Here is a 22,612-nt window from a genome sequence, read left to right on the forward strand (position 1 = left end):
AATCGTCTTAACGGCGGGGGTGGAACTGGGGCGTCGCGGGGGGCGTAGCAGCGGCGCTGCGATTGGCAAACCTCGGGGGTGGCCGGTGCCAAGCTCCTCCTGAAGGACAAAAAGACTTTGGTATGGGAGGAGACCTTCGTTTTCGACCATAGACACGAAGCCGGGAGGAGATGCTGATGCAAGTGGCGCTCCTGTTCCTCCTGATCGTCCAGGGATCCATCATGCCGAGGGGCCGCCGCGGTGAGTTTTTGAAAGGATTTGCGATGTGGGAGTGGTGGGGGGAACGGACGCGTGTCCTGCCTGGATCCCTTCCCCACATTCCCCCTCCGTCTCCTTGGGTTACGATTCTGCCTTTATTTTTTTTTAACCCGTTGTGTGTTCCAGCAACTTAGGAACAAGCGATCTACTGACTGAAGGAGTGAAAGTCCCTATGACTGTCCCTAAGTGTGGTGATTCTTGCTGCATGTATTCTACCCTGAGGGGCAGAGGTGGGTTGCTCCTGGTTCGGCCTGGATTGGGTTAACTGGCCGTAGCGGGGGGGGGGGGAGGCTCCAATGTTCCCTCTAATTTTTTTTCAGGGTGAGCGGAAAAGTATAGTGTTTGAGCGGCACAGTTTCATGCCTGAGCACCTAAGAGAGCAACAGTTTGAACTTCTGTCTCGTCTGCTGGACATTTGCGCAACATTCCAAGTGCCAAGCACCAATTGTGAGCGAGGTTTCAGCCTGAGGAATGCCAGGCATGAAAATGTGCTACTCAAACACTATACTTTTCCGCTCACCCTGGAAAAAAAAAAGACTTCTGCTCAGCTTTTAGATTGTTAGACTGGCTAGAGAGAGACATGGCACCAACAGGTCCTGGGTCCTGGCATTTTGCAGGCAACCTGTCCTCTCACATTCCTTTGGAATGCAACCCATCACATTTGAATTAGATTTTGCCAATTATCCTATTAAAAGATAATCCTATTATTCTAAAATATGACTAACTCGATATTAAAAATGTAAATATTTAATGCTGATAAATAATAGCAGTAATTGTTATTTAGTATGATTAAAATCAGTATTGATATATCAATATATCTATCAAAATTGACAATAAACACTAAAATAACAATACAAATATATAATGTGGAATATAAATGTAATAAATATAATATATAAATACAACATAAATGTAATAAAATAATTTATCATGAAACTCTCCCCCTTTAAAGTAATAAGATCAATTAAATAGTCTAGCGTTTGGACAATATGCTATATGTTATGTTACTTAAGAATATATATGCCTCAGAATCAGATACAACATCCACATCATTTCCAACTGAGTCAATAAAATGATATGCCATGCCAAAACTATTTTAAATAAAGATATGAAATTAATCAAGTATTGCATTTATTTTTCAAAATGAATGTAGAATTTTTTTTATTATTTAAGTTTTGAAGACTTAGACACAAAAAGAGATAGCTGACTAACCTAATACGATTAAACCAATAACTCAAATGAACAATATACAACAACTGAGAGATAAGCGAAAGGAGAAATGTATTAGGGGTGAGAACCCACTGTCGAGCAATTTGGTTAGACCACAATGTTGGGAAAACTTAAAAAAGCTGATAGGAAATCCGCTATAACTACCTGCTTGGAATTAGCAATTAAACTTCATTTTAGATGAGGCGAGAGGATTTATAATCCTTGCCTCCTTAAGCAAGGAAAGGAAAAGAGAACCAGGTTGTCCTCAGCAGAGGAAAATATGTAAATGTAACAAAGGTTAGAGGGGAGGGGAGGAGGATAGTAGGGAAGTCAGGATGGAGAGGAGAAAGGAGAGGAACAGGAAAGGCAGAAGAAGGGGGGAAGGATAAGGAGGAGGAAGAGAAAGAAGAGAAGGGAAAGAAGGTGGGAAGAAAGAAGGAGAGAAGAAAGAGAAGAAACCGGGGGGAGGAAGGAGGGAGGGAAGAGGAGAGGGTAGTAAAGAGGGAAAGAGGGAGGGAAAGAAAGAGAGAAGGAGAGTTGAAAGGAAGGAAGGAAGGAGGGAGGAAAGGAGGGAGATTAAGAGAAAAGGAAGGAGGAGGGAAAGAGGAAGGGAAGGAGGAAAGGTATGTGAGAAGGAGGGGGGGACTGAGGGAGGGAAAGGAGGGGGAAGGAAAGGAGGAAAGGAGAAAAGAAAGGAGGGAAGGCAGGGGAGAAGGAAGTAAGGGGGGGAGGGAAGAAAAGGATATGGAAAAGAAGAAAGGAGGGAAGAGAAGAGGGAGGGAAGGAATAAGATACCTAACCTTTGATGTTTATAATGATTTGATAGTATGGGAATATCTCGAAATGTAGTTGTATTGTTTTTTACAAGTTATGGATGTTGTATTTTCTTTTTACCAATAAAATCTTTTTTAAAAATTAAAAAAAAAAGTTTTGTACCCTATCTTTTCTAACTAACGTTAACTTTAAAAAGATGTTACATCAGACTACAATACAAGTAATTAAATGAAGACTAAAATAAGTGTTTTGGCATATTGAGCTTTTTATATTTCTTTCTAATATTGCTTCCTTAGTTGAGAACTTCCTCCTCAGCTTACTTACGCATTAACTGTTTGTTGCTTTTATGGTTTATTCATTCACTGCTCCATCTTCAGTTTTTTTCACAGGGGACAGGGCTTCCTTCCTTCCTTCCTTCCACTCCTTTGGCCACCAATTTTGATCCAACTCTCTCTCTCGCTCTCTCGCTCGGTCTCTCTGTCTCGCGGTGGCTCTCTCTCTCTCTCTCTCTCACACCCTCTCACACACACACACACACACACACACACACACACACAGACATGTGTTCTTTGGGGGGGGGTTGAATTACTCCGCCTCACTGCGCAAAGTCGGCTCAGCATGTGTTCGGCGGCCCCTGCTTACGCTGAATCAAATCTGCAGCCGGCGGGACCATTTCAAAGCCACCAGTCCTCTTGCTCCTTCTCCTTCACCGGCAAAGCAGCGGCGGTGGTGCCTCCCCCTCCGCTCGGAGCACCTCAGCTGGGCTCTGGGTTATCCCTGCCATCGCCTCCACCTCCGCCGCTTTCCTACTAGCTCCCGCGGCCTCAAAAGCACGGCAGAGGAGGAAGGGGGAGGGATAACGCGGGGGCCAGCTCCACGTGGAGAGAGAGGCACCACTGCCACGGGCGGCTCATCAAAACAAGTCTGGGGAGGTCCTTTGCAGGCGGCCAGTTCTAGCTGCCTGCAAAGGACTTCCCCACGTTTGCTTTACAGAAAACTCTGCGCGGCAGTTAGAAATCTCTGCGCGGAGGTTTCTAGCGACGTGCGCGGCCGCGCACGCGCGCACCTTAGAGGGAACAGTGGATGCCATGTGGCAAGTTGGGTAAAGGGCCAATATTATCATGCTTTAATCCCATCCCCCTGGACCTGAAATGGAGAAGTCTTTATTATGTCTTCTTAATGGCCCATTGACCAAGTGGGGATGGGCAGGAAGCTACAGGCAGCTATTCTGTCTCTTAAAACATGTTTCTTTCTTTTCACATCCAGAGAAATATTCTGCCTTTTCAATATTTCCTAGGATATTTCATTTTTCTGGGAGAGGGCTGGGTGATAACTTCCTACATAATTTTAAGGAAAAGTAAGAACAATAAAACTGGAAGGAGTTGTTTTTATTATTAAGATTCAATCAAAGGTATTTGACTGTAGATACATCAGCCACAATGGTGGTAGTGGGTTCCTGGGAAATTAAAAGCCGTTTGTGGACTTTCTGTGAGTTAAGAACAATAAGAGCCGAGGTGGCGCAGTGGTTAAATGCAGCACTGCAGGCTACTGCTAGATCAGCAGTTCAGCGGTTCAAATCTCACCGGCTCAGGGTTGACTCAGCCTTCCATCCTTCCGAGGTGGGTAAAATGAGGACCCAGATTGTTGGGGGCAATATGCTGACTCTCTGTAAACCGCTTAGAGAGGGCTGAAAGCCCTATGAAGCGGTATATAAGTCTACTGCTATTGCTATTGCTATTAATAGATTGTGTACAGAGGATTCGGAAGCTTAGCTTTGTTGTTGGAATTACCTCCTAACTTTTTTTCTTCAGTAGGCAGATGGAAGGTCAAATTGGTTGATTGACATCTCTGGTTTTTTTTTAATGGTCAATACTAATTTAGTGAATATAGATTGTCAGCTACCGAGCATTTAATAGCGGCCAGCTGATTAAATGTCACGGTTCCAAATAGCATCTTCCATAAAATAAAAATCCGAGGCAAAAGGTTCCTCAAAACTCCAATTTACTTATTCATCTGTAAGAAGATGCAAGGAGGATGATTCAGCAATTCAGGCATCTCCTCTTTAAGACTGATGGGGTCCATGCAAGCCATTTACCTTTTAAAGAGGTGTCTATATATAGGTGGCCATTAGAGGGAGTCCCTATATTTATCAGTATTCAAAGGGGGGGGGGATGTTCTATGCATTCTGAAGGACTTTATTTTATTCAAAATATTAAAATCAAAAGGAAAAAAATGGACACAGAACAAGACAAGCAAAAACATTGGGGGGGAAATGTTAATTATAAACAAGTGACAAAAATGCTTATTATAAGCCCTAGCTGAACATTGAGAAATCTACTGCAACAATAATAGCTATTTCCCCTTGCACAGCAAGTCCAAAATTTATAAGTTTGTACAATTATTTGCACTCCACTCGACCTGTCATAGATTACATACGTGAAAGGAAAAATAGCTGACAGATTGAACAACAGCAGTTAAAATCTGAAGCACTCTGCCAGTTATTTTTTACTTACTGAAAAGTCTGCACAATTTCTTAATTACACAAATCAGCCCATCATTCTCTCTGAGACCAGGGTTCTTCACGGCTCTTAATAGCGAAACCTTTCCTTAGGTTCTTGATTAGGAAGTTTACCAACAACTGCATCCAATTGCCAAGTTCATAACACTCTATTGTAAACATTTCTTCAACCTGCCTTTTGGAATAATTGTCCTGGACACACACAGCATTTCTCTTGCCAAGATCTAGTCTAGGGCAGAGAGGGAGGGAAAGAAGGCAGAGAGAGGAACAGGGAGGGAGAGAAGGGACAGGGGGGAGATGGAGAGAGAGAGAGAGAGAGAGGAAGGGAGAGGAAGAGGGGGATGGAGAGGGAGAAAGAGAGGGAAGGAAGGAGAGAGAAAGAGAGAATAGAATAAGTCTTCGGTGCATAGGCTCCCAGTCAGTGGTGAGTTTCCACTTTTTTTTTACTATCGGTTTGCTCGTGCGCGCTCCTGAACGCTCACGCACTCGCATGCTTCTGCGCGTGCGTAGAAGCGTCTGAGGGGGGAGCCTTCCACTGTTCCCTCTAAGGTGCGCGCCTGCGCGGCCGCGCACGTCGCTAGAAACCTCCGCGCAGAGATTTCTAACTGCCGCGCAGAGATTTCTACCAAAGCAAACGTGGGGAAGTCCTTTGCAGGCAGCTAGAACTGGCCGCCTGCAAAGGACCTCCCCAGACTTGTTTTGATGAGCCGCCCGTGGCAGTGGTGCCTCTCTCTCCACGTGGAGCTGGCCCCCGCGTTATCCCTCCCCCTTCCTCCTCTGCCGTGCTTTTGAGGCCGCGGGAGCTAGTAGGAAAGCGGCGGAGGTGGAGGCGATGGCAGGGATAACCCAGAGCCCAGCTGAGGTGCTCCGAGCGGAGGGGGAGGCACCACCGCCGCTGCTTTGCCGGTGAAGGAGAAGGAGCAAGAGGACTGGCGGCTTTGAAATGTTCCCGCCGGCTGCAGATTTGATTCAGCGTAAGCAGGGGCCGCCGAACACATGCTGAGCCGACTTTGCGCAGTGAGGCGGAGTAATTCAACCCTCCCCCCAAAGAACACATGTCTGTGTGTGTGTGTGTGTGTGTGTGTGTGTGTGTGTGTGAGAGAGAGAGAGAGAGAGAGAGAGAGAGAGAGTTGGATCAAAATTGGTGGCCAAAGGAGTGGAAGGAAGGAAGGAAGGAAGCCCTGTCCCCTGTGAAAAAAACTGAAGATGGAGCAGTGAATGAATAAGCCATAAAAGCAACAAACAGTTAATGCGTAAGTAAGCTGAGGAGGAAGTTCTCAACTAAGGAAGCAATATTAGAAAGAAATATAAAAAGCTCAATATGCCAAAACACTTATTTTAGTCTTCATTTAATTACTTGTATTGTAGTCTGATGTAACATCTTTTTAAAGTTAACGTTAGTTAGAAAAGATAGGGTACAAAACTTTTTTTTTTAATTTTTAAAAAAGATTTTATTGGTAAAAAGAAAATACAACATCCATAACTTGTAAAAAACAATACAACTACATTTCGAGATATTCCCATACTATCAAATCATTATAAACATCAAAGGTTAGGTATCTTATTCCTTCCCTCCCTCTTCTCTTCCCTCCTTTCTTCTTTTCCATATCCTTTTCTTCCCTCCCCCCCTTACTTCCTTCTCCCCTGCCTTCCCTCCTTTCTTTTCTCCTTTCCTCCTTTCCTTCCCCCTCCTTTCCCTCCCTCAGTCCCCCCCTCCTTCTCACATACCTTTCCTCCTTCCCTTCCTCTTTCCCTCCTCCTTCCTTTTCTCTTAATCTCCCTCCTTTCCTCCCTCCTTCCTTCCTTCCTTTCAACTCTCCTTCTCTCTTTCTTTCCCTCCCTCTTTCCCTCTTTACTACCCTCTCCTCTTCCCTCCCTCCTTCCTCCCCCCGGTTTCTTCTCTTTCTTCTCTCCTTCTTTCTTCCCACCTTCTTTCCCTTCTCTTCTTTCTCTTCCTCCTCCTTATCCTTCCCCCCTTCTTCTGCCTTTCCTGTTCCTCTCCTTTCTCCTCTCCATCCTGACTTCCCTACTATCCTCCTCCCCTCCCCTCTAACCTTTGTTACATTTACATATTTTCCTCTGCTGAGGACAACCTGGTTCTCTTTTCCTTTCCTTGCTTAAGGAGGCAAGGATTATAAATCCTCTCGCCTCATCTAAAATGAAGTTTAATTGCTAATTCCAAGCAGGTAGTTATAGCGGATTTCCTATCAGCTTTTTTAAGTTTTCCCAACATTGTGGTCTAACCAAATTGCTCGACAGTGGGTTCTCACCCCTAATACATTTCTCCTTTCGCTTATCTCTCAGTTGTTGTATATTGTTCATTTGAGTTATTGGTTTAATCGTATTAGGTTAGTCAGCTATCTCTTTTTGTGTCTAAGTCTTCAAAACTTAAATAATAAAAAAAATTCTACATTCATTTTGAAAAATAAATGCAATACTTGATTAATTTCATATCTTTATTTAAAATAGTTTTGGCATGGCATATCATTTTATTGACTCAGTTGGAAATGATGTGGATGTTGTATCTGATTCTGAGGCATATATATTCTTAAGTAACATAACATATAGCATATTGTCCAAACGCTAGACTATTTAATTGATCTTATTACTTTAAAGGGGGAGAGTTTCATGATAAATTATTTTATTACATTTATGTTGTATTTATATATTATATTTATTACATTTATATTCCACATTATATATTTGTATTGTTATTTTAGTGTTTATTGTCAATTTTGATAGATATATTGATATATCAATACTGATTTTAATCATACTAAATAACAATTACTGCTATTATTTATCAGCATTAAATATTTACATTTTTAATATCGAGTTAGTCATATTTTAGAATAATAGGATTATCTTTTAATAGGATAATTGGCAAAATCTAATTCAAATGTGATGGGTTGCATTCCAAAGGAATGTGAGAGGACAGGTTGCCTGCAAAATGCCAGGACCCAGGACCTGTTGGTGCCATGTCTCTCTCTAGCCAGTCTAACAATCTAAAAGCTGAGCAGAAGTCTTTTTTTTTTCCAGGGTGAGCGGAAAAGTATAGTGTTTGAGTAGCACATTTTCATGCCTGGCATTCCTCAGGCTGAAACCTCGCTCACAATTGGTGCTTGGCACTTGGAATGTTGCGCAAATGTCCAGCAGACGAGACAGAAGTTCAAACTGTTGCTCTCTTAGGTGCTCAGGCATGAAACTGTGCCGCTCAAACACTATACTTTTCCGCTCACCCTGAAAAAAAATTAGAGGGAACATTGATGGCATCTGAGAACTCAACCAAACCTGGATTCAAAACGCAGCCTAGAGAGTTGCCCCTGCATGGCCCCATGGGAGTCTGACAACCAATCAGAATACAAGCTCAAGATCAAAGGCCAGAGAGGGCATACAACCAGGGATTCAGCATCTGAGTTCTTCCTTCTCTTTTCTCCACCAACATTGAAGCATGGGATCACCTTTTCTGTTCAGGGCTCAAGCCACGTGGTCCTGTCCACCAATAAACCCTCTTTCCAAGCAGCCTCTATGTCTCCAGTGTCTTTTTCCCCACTTGGAGCCGAACCCAGACGGACATTTCTTTCATCAATTATAAATGGGATTTTTCCAAACCACAGCACCTCAGTCCTCAAGATCATAAGTCTCCACTGAGGATATCTCCCAAGCGCTTGTGGTTCAATGCAGGTAGTCCTTGACTTATGACCAGATTGACCCCAAAATTTATGTTGCTAAGTAAAAAATTTGTTAAGTGAGTTTTTCCCATTGTAAGATTTTTCTTGCCACTGTTGCTAAGTGAATCATTGCAATTGTTAAGTTCACAACCCAGCTGTTAAGTGAATCTATGTATTATCCAGTTCCAATTTTACAATCCTCCAAATATTCTTTTCCAACTCATTTTCCTCATTTCCAACCATTGATACATTTTGTTCCAAATTTCATAATATTCTGTCTCATCTCTATTTTTGATTTCTAGTGGCAATCTGTCCATTTCTGCAGAGACCAAAATTTTCTTTGTTACCTTTTCTTCGGGGTGGGGGTGGGGGCATCTCTGTTTTTCCAATTTTGTGCATATACCAATATTGCTGCAGTTATTACATGCAGTATTAAATATGTCACTCCTTTACTATATTTTTTTATTATTCCTAATAGTAATAGTTCTGGTTTTAAATATATCTTTTGTTCTAACATCTCTTCCAACTATTAAGTCTATCCCCGTTAGGAGACTAGAGTTCTGCAGCAGAAGTTATAGTAACGACTAAGCCACTAAATAGTCACTCACAGCCACTTGCCTAACAAAAATAGGATAGTCTCCAAACAGACTATAAACAGTCTTGAAGTATATACACAGTCTATTTACAATATGTTGGTTACAGTTGCTCAACTCACAATTCACCATGTAGACTGGTAACTACTATACAGAGTAGCCACCATCCAATACACAGTCTTCTCTCCCAATACTAAGCACATACAGTACCAGTCAGTAACTATCAGGAGCATCAGGAGAAACCGTAATAGTTCCTTCCTCCTTTTATGGCTGCTTAAAGCCATAAAATTACATCTCTCTAGCATTTAAAGTAACAGATACATTTGTTATAATCATGGCTTATGCCTATACATATACATTGCCAAGCCAAGACTAGGGTTACATCCATGTCTTTATCTGACATCAAAATCCCTTGGCTATTGTACACAACCACCACATATGATAAAAAGATACTGGAGGCAGTATTCAAGGTGTGGTCTTATTAAGGCTTTGTAGGGTGGTATTAGCAGCTCACTTGATCTTGATTGTAACCCTCTTCCCCTTCCAGGCTCCTCCAGGCACTCCCTGTCCTATTCCTACCTGGAGGTGTCAGAGTCCAGCCAGAGGGTGCCCCAGTTCCTTTCCATGGTCAACCTGGATGACCAGCCCATCGCTCGATATAACTTTTCCACCGGGAACATGGTTCCTCTGGTGCCCTGGATGGAGGTGGAGGAGGCAAACACAATTGTGGTACCTAAGAAGGAGTTCACAGCTGACCTGGAGTGGTTATCAAACCGCAACCCCCGGACTGGAGGTAAGCAAAGGCAGATCAGCCTTCAAGTTCCAAATTCTCCCTCAAATCTCACCTTCCCACCTCTTGTCATTTTGGTTAATGGGAAAAGAGGCAGGCAGGCAAAGAACAGAAAATAGGGGGCTGGGAGCTTAGGGGGTTGAGATAAACCCTGTGCCAAAGTTCTGACTAATGAACCCAACCAAATCATAATTCTGAGACTGGAACCTTCCTCAAAGAACTTCTTTATTGGCTACAGAATATCGGCATGAGTGGAAGAAAAACCAACTCTAATTGTTTCCCGCAGTTTCAGTATAATTAAAAGAGTAAATGATTCCCTCCCCAAGTGTCACATGTAACATTGTCCAATTGGGTTAATTGGAGAGCTTCTTGGTCACTCCTCTCCCTCTCCACCTCTGGAGATGACCTTGGTTCCTACGGGACAATTATGTGTTATGTCTGGGTTGGAGTGACATTCCAAACCTCCCCACACCATTCCTGTGTGGCAACTGAGAAATGGAAAAGTGGCTGCCGCCAGTTCCATTTTAGTAGTTGACACTCCTTCCCAGGAAAGGAGGGCATTGTTTCTGCCCTTGACCACCAATGGCTGTAAGGAGCTTGAGGATGGGAGATCCTTTTTTGCAAAGGAAACCAAGATCTTCTCTCTCAGGGTCTTCATGATCTTCTAGCCCCACATCAAAAAGACCAAGTGTAGCCCCAGATCACAGAAAAGACCATTGAAAGAAAGAGGGGAGGAAAGATCTGTTTCCCCTCCCCTGGTGGGATGGGGAGAAGTAAACACTTCAATTACTTGTGGTGGTGGTGCTCTAAGGAGAGCAATTCTGGACTATTCTTCTCCCTCTTTGTGTATTTCAGGGCTTCACATCTGGCAGGTGACTTTGGGCTGTGAGCGCAGGGAAGACGGGAGCAAAGGAGGGTTCTTCCGCTATGGCTACAATGGGAAGGACTTCATCAGCTTCAATAAGGAGACCCTCAGATGGGTCCCAGCTCAACCCAAAGCCCAGAAGGTCAAGGAGGAGTGGGAGAAGAATACAGCGAGGTCTGACAGAATCAAATTCTTTCTGGAGAATAACTGCCTTGAGTGGCTAGAGAAATGCCTCTCCTACCAGATGGAGGCTGTGAAGAAGACAGGTGAGTAGCTGAATGGGCTCAGGTTGTGCAATTTTTTCCTAGGCTCCTTCCTCTTCCTCTTCTTGTGTTTTTCTGCCCTGCACAGCCAAGCCATCCTTCACGTGCCTGGCAGAAAGTGATCTGGGCATTTTCCAAAACAAACTAGGGGCATTACAACAATCAGGAAAAGAAGTTCCAAAACCTCACCCCTCAACAACTAAGTTCTTCAAAGGAAAAGAAAAGGAAACCAAAGGAGCCAGATAGCAAAGTTGAGATCGAGCTTCATTTTCATGAGGAAATCTAATTTTTACCTCCTGCACTTGGGGCAGAACCAAAAATTGATTCTCTTCCCAATTACCACTTGGGACAACTTGAACAAATTCAACTTAGGGTGTCAAAACTCAACTGGAAGCCCAAGCATTGCAATTACTTTGGTCAGAGTAAGAACTTTACCCCAAAGTCTACGTGTCCCTTTCAAAAGTGAATCTAAAGAGTTCAGGGTCCCAGAGGTTCAGGAAAGGAGAAGGGAGACGATGGCCAAAGGAACTCTTCCCTATTATTAAATAATCTTTCCAGAAACTAAAAATCCTGGGAACTTTATTGTTGTTGTTTCTGCAGAGCCCCCAGTGGGGAAGGTGACCCGCAAGGTGGTGAATGACAGCCTGGAGGTCCTCATCTGCCAGGCCTTTGGCTTCTACTCCAAGGAGATCCAGGCTACCTGGAGGAGGGATGGGGAGGTCTGTGAATACGAGACCCTCCATAGGAACGTGGCCCCCAACTCAGATGGAACCTATAATGTCAAGCTCAGCATTGAGATCGACCCCAAGGAGAGGGACCATTTTCAGTGTCACCTGGAGCATGAGGGCTTGCAGGAGCCCCTGGTCTTGTCCTGGAAGGAGGAAATAGGTGAGAGGCTCAGCTTTTGCAATTACCGAGGTCATAGTGAGGACATTATCCCTAAGTCTACGTGCCCCTTTCAAAAATGAATCTATATCTCAGAAACTATATCCCATCGTGCCAGAAACTCTAGAAGTTCTGGCATCTCTCTTGTTGCTGTTTCTGCAGAGCCCCCAGTGGGGAAGGTGACCCGCAAGGTGGTGAATGACAGCCTGGAGGTCCTCATCTGCCAGGCCTTTGGCTTCTACCCCAAGGAGATCCAGGCCACCTGGATGAGAGACGGAGAGGTCTGCCAGTATGAGACCCTCCATAGGAACGTGGCCCCCAACTCAGATGGAACTTATAATGTCCAGCTCAGCATTGAGATCGACCCCAAGGAGAGGAACCATTTTCGGTGTCACCTGGAGCACGAGGGTTTGCAGGAGCCCCTGGACTTGGCCTGGAAGGAGGAAAAAGGTGAGAGGCTCAGCATTTGTAATATGTCATCTCGTGGTGAGATGGGTGGCATATAAATTTATTAAATAAAATACATCAATAAAAAATAAATGTGGAAGTAGATTGTTCACCATTGTAGGATGGTTCAATCAATGCCATTTTCAGCAGGGGAGGTTGGCCCTTTGTCAGCCCAACAAGGGAGACCAGAATTTAAAAAAAAAAAAAACAATGCCAGGTACAATCTGGCAATCTGAAAATGCTTCTGCCTCCCTCCATTTATCTTCAGGTGATCTTGAGAAGGGCCTGTTTGACATGTATACTTAAACTGATTTCTTGGCCCGGATTCAAATCTCCTCCTTATCTGCCTTCTCCCTTGGTTGTGGCTCCTCCTTTGCCCCTTCAAGGTCATTTGCCCTGCCCTCTTCAGCCTCAGGGGAACAGGGGGCTTCCTTCAGGTGGAGACATTGCCTGAAAGCCAGTTCAGGTTGGGAAAAGTTTCCATTGCTCAGCATCTCCATGTCAGGGAAGTCAGAATCTGTCTAATCAGAACCATGTTTCTCTTTCTTTAGATACGTGGTCATTTCATTCGGTGGGAGTTGTGATGATCATAATCTTGGGAGCTGTGATTCTCTTCCTGACCTGTAAGTGAAATGCATCCATTGACACACCCCCCCCAAAGTCCTGTGTCTTTCTGTGCTGATTGAGCTCATGTAGGTGGGAGAGGGTCTCCCTGAGAATTGCAGCCAGGATCCCCACAAGACCCTTCCCCATAAGCAGCCTTTTGAATGAGAGTTAGAAAGGAAGAAGAAACAAGGTAGCAATTTTTCTACTTCCCGTAAATCTCAGAATGTTCCACCTTCCTGTTGCTTGGAAGGAAGCTGCGGTGTGCAGTAGCTGCTAAAAGAGCCAATGCAATGAGCTAAGTTGCACTAGCAGAGGGATACAATCAAGATCAAGTGAGGTACTAATACCACTCTATAAAGCTCTAGTAAGACAACACCTAGAGCGCTGCATCCAGTTTTGGTCACCACACTATGAAAAAGATTGAGACACTAGAAAGAGTGCGGAGAAGAGCAATCAGGATGATTAGGGAATTGGAGGCTAAAATATAATCACTGAGGCTTCTGTGGGGCAAGCCTGAGGGAGAGAAGGGGAGAAGACGCTCGTAACTACTCATTTATTTTCAAGCTGTAAGTGTCATTTTATGAAGCCCGATCCACATAATTTTGTAGCGGAGCACAGGTTTTCAGCTAGTAATACTATAAAAAATCTAATGATCTGATGGTCACTTCAAAAAAATCCTTTCTTAGCGAGCACCTAGAAGCCAAGAGGAACATATGTGCCAAATTTCAAGGTTGTAGGCTTTATGGTTCTGGAGATTTCATGATGATGCGTGAGTGGTATTTCGCTTTTATATTTTATACGTAGATAAGCAAATCAAAATGCTGAGTTATAATCCAGGCAATTTTATCACCTGGGCCCCTTGGAGTCTTCATCTTATATCCATCTCAGGCAGGAGCTGCTGTCTAGAAATAAACTAGCTGTCTTCTCTTTTTGCCATTTATTAGGCTGCTGTCTGATCTACAGGGAAAAACTCCATCAGGCAATGACAACTTGCCTCAATCACCTTCCTTTAGAAAAACTTCGTTCTTTCCTAACTTCTAGCACTAAAGATGAGATTCAATCACAAGCAATGTCCTCCCAGAAAAAGACATCAGAGGTGACTATTGCTGAAGTCTATTTAAGAGACAAAACTACTACTATTACTACTATTACTACTATTTCTTCTTCTTCTTCTTCTTCTTCTTCTTCTTCTTCTTCTTCCTCCTCCTCCTCCTCCTCCTCCTCCTCCTCCTCCTCCTCCATCATCATCATCGGACATTGGCAATCCTATTTTTATCAACAGCCACACGAAAAAGTGCTGTTAGGTTTTGTCCAAAATGGTCCCTTAAATTTTGAAGTCATGATGTTCTTTTTCTGCCTGGACCTCATTTGCCTTCAGCCTTTCCCTGGAGGATTAAGTGAAGGATGCCGTATTTTTCTGGGTGTCGCATCATGTGTCCGAAATATTCTAACTTTCATTTTTTAATTGTTTTGGGGATTGCCCTTGGCTTTCCCAGGCAGCTTATCACCTCCTCATTTCTGATTTTAGATAAAACCCGGGGCTTGGAGAATACCTGAGAGCCAACACCTTCAGGATTGTTGGGGTGGGGAATTCCTCCTCAAAGTCTTCCCAAGGCAGCCATGGAGGGATGGTGGGATGTCTGGGGCTCCTCTGGGGCTCAGCCCCTCCTCTTGGTGACCCTCTGATCTGGTTGCAATACAAGGGAAAATCAGTCAAAGCTCATCTCCTCTGGCCCTCCAGCTACAAGGGAGGAGAGTGAGACAGGAAAGGGCTAGTAGCAGGAAGTGGGGCACCCTGGGAAAATGGGGGATTTCTGTCCAGGAGGGGAGGGTGAGAAAGAGAGGGTGAGCTGGAAAAACAGGGGGAGGCCCTCTAGGATAAAGGCTTCTTGGTGATGATGAGCTGGAGGTACAAGAGAGACAAGAGGAAGGAAACACTGGGGAGAGAAGGGATGACCCCTACTTAGAAGATTCCTCTCTCAGGGAGGACCTGTTTATATGGAAGGGCAGTGCAAAGTTTTATCTTCTTTGATTGCTTCCTTCCCTACAGGGTGGCTGTGGGCAGAAGACAGAGCTAAGGGAAGGAGAGAAAAGATCTCTGAAGGCTTCCCCAGATGCCTATTCAGACAAGGTGGAAGGAGCAGCTCTGGAGATTTCCGAGGGGGCCCATCAGAGGAACAACCAGTGGAGCACCTGGATGAAGAGGAAATGGGAGAGATGCAGCTGCAGCTGGAGGGCTCACAGACCCAGCCAGAAGCCCAGGATGGAGAAGGATTGAAGCTGCAGCTGATCAGAAAGGATGAGAAGAACCTGTTGAGTAGGACTGAACAGAAGGAGGCGCAATGGAGGTCGGTCCATTGCCTCTTTCCTCCTAAGGAGTAATACAAGCATACCCCTCCTTAGTCCAAGATTTGCACAATGCAGTGTTAGAAACAACCACACATTTGCCCTGCCATGCAGGTACTGTCACTTTGTGGCTGCTGTTTACATGACTTCCAGCCTGCACTCCATGTGGGTTCACCGACAAATGCGCAATAGACTTTTCTGCGCCAACAGAACTGCGATGGACAAATGCGCACCGTCAAAACTGCTAATCGATTTCCGACAATAACGTGCCAACAGATGCGCACCGACAAAATGGCGTGCTGGGGCTTTAACAGATGGAACAGGTGGAACGCGTATAAGTACGTTATAACGGTCAGCACTCACCAACTGTATAAGACGTTTGAGTTATACTGCAGCCATGGATATTATTAAGTCACAGAAAGGAAAACAACTGTTGTATGAAGGATATCGATATCAACGTGACAAGTTAAACCAAGATGGATCGTCTTCGCGGAGGTGCATTAAAAGAGAGTGTGCCGGCAGACTTAAGAAGAAAACAGACGGGATGTTACAAACAAGTATTGAACACATGCATGCTCCAGATACCGCAAAAAATGAAAAAATAAAAGGGACTATACGCGAACGAGCTGAAAATGGTGTGGAAAAACCTCGTCAAATTATTGTGAACAGCACAGCCGGAGTCTCGCTGGAAGCAAGTCTAAATACGTGCAACTATCAAGACGTCTTGCTGCAATTCTTCCTACATATGCAGGGCATGATTGTACAGATTATCTGCATGCTGTATGTCATATTGACATCTAAATTAATTCAAAATATTTATTGACATAATTTTTAATAATAAATTTTTATTGCTGAGTTTTTAAATTATTTAGTGACATAATAAACTTTTACTGCTGAGTTATTTAGTGATATAATAAATTTCTACTGCTTTTAAATGGTGTGCGGTTGTCTTCATCGCGCTTTTGTCGTCGCGATTTTATTGACGTGAAGTTGGCGACGCGATTATGATGTCGCGTTGTAATTGGCGCTATTTTGTCGGCACTATTTTGTCGATCATGCAATTGTCAGGTCACCCTCCATGTGACCTCTGTTTGGACTTCAGACCTGCTTCTCAGACTTTGGCCTTGCACTTTGGATTTGGGTGAACTATGCCTGGATTTTGGTGTTTGTGTGTGTATGTGTGTGTGTGGATTTGGGGACTTATCCCTTTCCCTGGCATCATTGCAACTCTCAGCCAAGCTGAGCAACCTCGCATTCAGTAGAATTTTGCCATTGGTGTGAGTGGGACCTGGGGAATATTATCAGGGCTTTCACCCTCATTTTTTGGGACATGACTAAGGTTAAACTCAGATCATCTCAGGACCAAATAGACGAAGGGTGGGTTCCTCCCGGTTCGCACCGGTTCGCACGAACTGGTTCTTCGGTGAACCCGGGAGTAATTAACTTCCGGGAACGCCGGTACCAGTCCTGGCCCCTGTCGCTGCAAAGCACCCTTTTGCCGGTGCGTCGCAGCTCGCTCGCTCGCTCCCCCGCCCGTCTGCACTAAACCCAGCCTGCCGCTCACTGTTTGGCTGGAGTTCAGCCAATCAGTGAGCGGGCTGGCCTCGTTTAAAAGTGTGGTGCCAACAGCTAACATTCCTCTTTTGAAAAGAATCTTTCTCTCAAAGAGTCTTTTCAAAAGGGTTTGTTGCCGAGACGCCTCATTTCGCGCTTCACATCGTTCAGTTCACCTTCCCTTCGTCTTCCAGGAGCTTGCTGCTTCCCCCACAGGTAAGCAACCAAGCCCCGGCAGCAGGACTCGGGATGCTAGCGGCGGGACTTCAGGTGGGCGATGGCCACGGCAGCGGTGGTAGCGGTGGTAGGAAGCCGGGGGGGTAGAGGTGGTAGCAGCGGTAGCGGCCTAGGTTTCGCAAGGGAAGGCCTCTAGACCTTCCCTCGCGAAAGCCATGGCCTCGCGTACGCCGTGTGGTCACCTCCGGGTTGGGAGGGCTGGTGGCGGCCTAGCTCTCACGTATGCCACGCAGCCGCCATCGGGTGGCAGGAGCAGCGGCGGCCTCCCTCGCAAAAGCCGTGGCCTCGCATACACCGCATGGCCGCCTTCGGGTGGGGGGCGGCCTCCCTCACAAAAGCCGTGGCCTCGGGTATGCCGCGTGGCCACCTTACGCCGCGTGGCCACCTTCGGGTGGGGGGCGGCGGCCTCCCTCGCAAAAGCTGTGGCCTCGCGTACGCCACGTGGCCACATTTGGGTGGTGCGGGCGGCGGCGGCCTCCCATGCAAAAGCTGTGGCCTCGTGTACACCGCGTGGCCGCCTTCGGGTGGGACGGCGGCGGCCTCCCTCACGAAAGCTGCAGCCTCACGTACGCTGCGTGGCCGCCTCCGGACGGCGGCGGCAGCAACCAAGCTTTCGCAAGGGAACTCCTCCAGGCCTTCCCTCGCAAAAGCCGCAGCCTCGCGTACGCCGCACGGCTGTCTTCTGGTGGGGGGGCAGCGGCGGCCTAGCTTTCACTAGGGAAGCCCCCGCCCCCCCTCTACCCTCACCTGGCTGTCTAAGCATGCCAGGCAACCTAAGTGACCCTAGCCTTGTCCCTCCAGTCAGGTGTCTTACCTGTTCCTGCTGCCTGCCATCGGGACGAGGATCCATCCATCGCATCAGAGTGCTGCTGATTCTGCCTGCTGCTGGTAAGTGACCCGGTTTTATTTAATTATTATTTTAATGTATTTTAAAATAATATTTTATTTAATGCATAGAATTTTTTACAATAGTTTTACATATAAGTATTGAGTGTAGAATACTTTAAAATGGTTTACTTTAATTTATTTTGGATAGAATCTTTTTTTAAATTGCCTTAGACTATTTAAAAAAAGATTCTATCCAAAATAAATTAAAATAAACCATTTTAAAAACTCTATACTCAATACTTTGAAATGTATTGTGCATTGAATTTTTTATAATAGTTTTATTGTAACTTACTGTGTGTGGAATATTATTAATGGTTTCATTTTAAGTTATTGTGTGTGGAATAGTTTGAAATGGTTACAATATGAATTATTGCTTGTGCTTTGAAATAATCCTAATGCATGAAACTAATTATGATTGAATAGTTTTACTGAAACCTTGGGATCTAATTCATGAATGGAATGCAAGGACTGTAGAACATAAATTATTCAAAAGCTATCGGAAATTGACAATTCTTGCATCAAACCTAAATTAGCAATTTGTCTCTTTGGATTGTTTGAAAAGAAAGCTCTTGTGTCTCTTCTCTATTCCGAAATGTTTTGGTTTGCAACAGTGCTTTGTAACTGCAGTTAGAGATTTATGATTGCAATAAATGCCCTGATTTGTATCAGAAGCCAGGCTGTGTCTGTGATTGGCAGCAGAGATTGGCAGCAGGGTCTTGTAGCTACTCTTTGAGAGCCTCAGTGGGAGGAACCTCAGGGAGACACACAACTGCATTCTGTTCATCAAGGTGCCTTGATACCTTTGCTGCTGTCCTTGGGGATGCCAAGGCCGAGCAACCTCTGATGGAGAGGCTCCATGGCCTGGATCTTCTTGGCTATGTTAGATGGGCCATGAGGCCTGTGATCAGCTCAGGCCTCAGCTCTAGTTGGTGCATCAATTATACTCCTACCTAGAACAAGAGGGTTCCACCACAAAACCGCGTTCGACTAAACCGCGCTCGACGAAACCACGTAGCTGACGTCATCAACAGCGCGACAACAGCGCGGAGACAGAAGCACGCTGTAAACGCTAAACCTAAAATTAACCCCTAAACCTAAACCTAACCCCCCTAAACCTAATCCTAAACCTAACCCTAAACCTAACCCTAAACCTAACCCTAAACCTAACCCTAAACCTAATCCTAACCCTTAACCTAACCCTAAACCTAACCCTTACCTTAAGTTGAATCGGCTTGCTTTCAAAGCGCTATTTAAAGCGCCCTTCTTTCTCCGCGCCCGCTGTTGTCGCCCTGTTGATGACGTCAGCGACGCGGTTTAATTGGGCGCGGCTTAGTCGAGCGCGGTTTTGTCGTGCCACGGAACAAGAGGGCTTTGTGTCCATTCCTTCTGTCATTACTGATCACCTGGACTACTTCGATGCACTCTGAATGGGTCTGTCTTTGAAGGTCCTTCAAAGGTCCGGAGTTTCTGGCCACAGTTCTTAAGTGAATAACTGCAGCTGATAAGTTAGTAACATAAGTGAATCTGGTTTCCCCATTGGACTTTGTCAAAAGGTCACAAAAGGCAATTACATGACCCCAGGACACTGAAACCATCATGAATACGAATCTGTTGCCAAACATCAAAATTTTGATCACGTGACCATGAGGACGCTGCAATGGTCGCTAAGTGTGAAAATGGTCGCTAAGTGTGAAAAATGGTCATGTCACTTTTTTCAATGCCATTGTAACTTTGGTCACTATACCACCTTTCTTGCCACAGTTCTTAAGTGAATAACTGCAGCTGATAAGTTAGTAACATAAGTGAATCTGGTTTCCCCTGAAGACTGGCAAGAACAGGCATCTTCCATCTGTAAGTAGCTCTTTTATTGTTTTTGTACTTATTTTAATCTTATTGTAGTTCATCCATTGGGGGAAAGAATTCAGTGACATCATCTTGGCCACTCCCATCCGGTCACATGGGTGGCAAGCCACTCCCACAAAGGAGGCCACACCCACAATAGGTTCGAACAATTTTTGAAACCCACCCCTGAAATAGACTCTTGGACAGTGGCCAGGGAGGGTGCAGTTTCCTTTTGTTACTTTTCTTTTCTCCACTAAAAGCAAACCCTCTTTTTTTGGGGGGGCGGGGGGGGAGGCAACCATTCTGGTTTCCTTAAGAGAAAGGCAGGATGTGGGTTGAACTCCTTTCCAAGTGCTAGAACTGCTTCCCAGGTCAGCCTCTCATTCTGATTGTTCCTGGTGGTCTCCCATCCCATCCATGGAAAGAGAAAGCAGGGCAGCCCTCCTTACTTGAGGGACCATGATCCCTCCAGAGGAGCAGTGACGTGCAGTCTGGGGAGGCAGGGGAGGCACAGCCTCACTGCTCTCACCATGAAAAGAAAAAAAAGGGAAAAGGGAAGAGGTGAGTGCTGAGGTGAGGCTAGTTAGCTGCTTCCTCACCGTGAATAACTGCCTAACTGTTTAAAAAAGCCTCTAAAAAGCGCCCTCTATTATGAGGCAGGAGAACTGCATGTCTCATCTAGTCTGACTTCTAAGGCGTTTTATGATCGCTCGAGCAGAGTTAAGCGAGGGTTAAAAGCCTGAAAAATCCCAACTCACGCTGACCTGAGTCTAGCGCTAAGGAGTCTCCTGCACACGCTGTCCCATTCCCCTCCTTCCTGAGCCAACATGAAGGGGACCGCAGCTCGCGCTGACCTGAGTCTAGTGCTAAGGAGTCTCCTGCACAGCGTGGCTCTTCTCCGCAGTGCAGCGGAAGGAGTTGCTGTCCCCGCCACCGTGATCCTGGGGTATTTTGCTTGCATGTGCAAGAAAGAGATGAAAGAGAAAAGGGGATTAAGAGAAAGAGAGAGAGAGAAATGAGAGCTAGAAGGAGAAAATGGGAGAGAGGGGAAAGAGAGTGAAACAAATTAGAGAGAGAAGGGGGAGAGGGAGAGAGAAATGGAAGAGAGCTGAAGGGAGAGAATGAGAGAGAGAGAAAAGAGAGGGAAACAAATCAGGGGGAAAGAAAGAGAAAAGAAAGAAAGAAAGAAAAAGAAAGAAAGAAAGAAAGAAAGAAACTAACTAACTTTCTCAGACGTATGATGGAAGCAATGGCAAGCTAGATCTCTTGCCAAGAAAACTGCAGTTTGCCAAAAGGCACAAATTGGAAGCAAGTCTGATTTTTTAAAAAGAAAATAACAGATGGCAAAAAAATGCATCTGAAAATAAGATTATTTATAATTTTGGATAACGTATTATATTGTCAAACTCAAAAGGGTTTGGATAGTTAATTATCATTATCATCATCATCCCCCCCCTCTCTCTCCTCCCCTCCCCCGGAGGGACTGTCCTCCTTTGTGGAAAACACAACAAGGAACTCCTTGGCTCCTTGCTCCCCCCCTCCCAAATCTCTTTTGTTGTTGTTGTTGGCCACTGGTGGTCACCGCATATGGTCCTTGGTGATACGCTCTTGCCCGCCACCCCTTCAAAACACGCAAGGACGGAACAAAACAGTGCAGATCCTTTTATTTAAAACTCCTGTATTACAAATGCATTTTAATAAAAAGATTGTGATGACATCAGTGCCTCACCAGCCATAAACCTCACCGCATGTCACTCCAGAGGAGATAGGGTGGGCACAGTCCAAGTCTCTTCCCTTAAGCTTTGCCCTCTGTTGGTCCTCGGAAGTGTGACTTTTCTGTTATAGCCCCTGCCCCAATGGAAGATTTCCCCCTGAAGGTCCAGCAGCCCCTCCCCTTTTAATCTTCCAGGGGAAACAGGTGCTTGTTTCCCAAAAACCCTGAAGGTCTAAGGGCGAAGATGTGTGGTTACTTTTTCCTTTGTGGTTATAATTTTGAGATGTACTATTTATATACGTTTTTGTTAACATTTATATATCTGTGAGAACAGTGGTGGGTTTCAAAAATTGTTCGAACCTACTCTGTGGGTGTGGCCTCCTTTGTGGGAGTGGCTTGCTGCCCATGTGACTGGATGGGAGTGGCTTGCCGCCCATCTGACCGGATATGAAGATGCCGACGACACTTGTCAGAACCACCTTAAATTACCTCACACACAGCACTGGCATGCATAAGAATAAATTGTTTTTTAAAAGGCATCTTTGGTTTGCGTTAAAACAACTTCAACACACGCAATGTTCTGATTGCACCACAAACGCAGTAGTCATCCTTACCTTTCACAGAGGCACTGAGTTTTATAAATATGAGCATGATAGTGTAGAATAATCATATCCAAGCATCAGTGGTGGGTTTCAAAACTTTTTGGAACCTCTTCTGTAGGTGTGGCCTGCTTTCCAGGTCCACTGGTGGAACCACTTCTAACTGGTTCGGTAGATTTGACGAACCGGTTCTACCGAATAGGTGCAAACTGGTAGGAACCCACCTCTGTGTGAGAATGAAGAAACATAGCCCATTGATCTATTAGATTTAATACTGTAGGTCCTATGGATGATAGCAGGTTCAAGAAGAAAAAGATATGAACCAAAGTTTTCAGCTAGGATGATTTTAAATTTTACCAGAAATGTTTGTAATCCTGTTGAGCCATTGTTGTGAAATATGTTTTTTGCACTTGTATGGCTGGGACTCCAGAAGGAGCTGATCCCCCTGGGAACTGATCACTCCCTTGTATTGGTAACTGTAGTTGGGGTCATGCTCCTGTGAGTTTTACTACACTTTGCCTTTCTTGAAAGACGAATACTATCTCATGCTTCT

General features: G+C 45.0%; 1 protein-coding gene across 3 annotated transcripts in view; it reads left to right on the plus strand.

The window, feature by feature from the left end:
- Window positions 1–16,160, plus strand: part of LOC116503370 (major histocompatibility complex class I-related gene protein-like) — a 57,933-nt gene extending 41,773 nt beyond the window's left edge. Inside the window, exons 1-8 of one of the 3 annotated variants that reach the window (XM_032209744.1) lie at window positions 134–240; window positions 9,571–9,816; window positions 10,669–10,944; window positions 11,542–11,829; window positions 11,989–12,276; window positions 12,825–12,896; window positions 13,824–13,975; window positions 14,930–15,246. In XM_032209744.1, coding sequence (XP_032065635.1) covers window positions 171–240; window positions 9,571–9,816; window positions 10,669–10,944; window positions 11,542–11,829; window positions 11,989–12,276; window positions 12,825–12,896; window positions 13,824–13,975; window positions 14,930–15,157 — 1,620 coding nt within the window. In that variant the 5' untranslated portion in view covers window positions 134–170 and the 3' untranslated portion in view covers window positions 15,158–15,246. Of the gene's footprint in view, window positions 1–133; window positions 241–9,570; window positions 9,817–10,668; window positions 10,945–11,541; window positions 11,830–11,988; window positions 12,277–12,824; window positions 12,897–13,823; window positions 13,976–14,929 lie in introns of those variants that run through there. The other 2 variants (XM_032209742.1, XM_032209743.1) reach the window with 2 other exon arrangements.
- The last annotated feature ends 6,452 nt before the right edge of the window (window positions 16,161–22,612 follow it).

Source organism: Thamnophis elegans, chromosome 2, assembly GCF_009769535.1.
Source record: "Thamnophis elegans isolate rThaEle1 chromosome 2, rThaEle1.pri, whole genome shotgun sequence".
NCBI classification, from domain to species: Eukaryota; Metazoa; Chordata; class Lepidosauria; order Squamata; family Colubridae; genus Thamnophis; species Thamnophis elegans.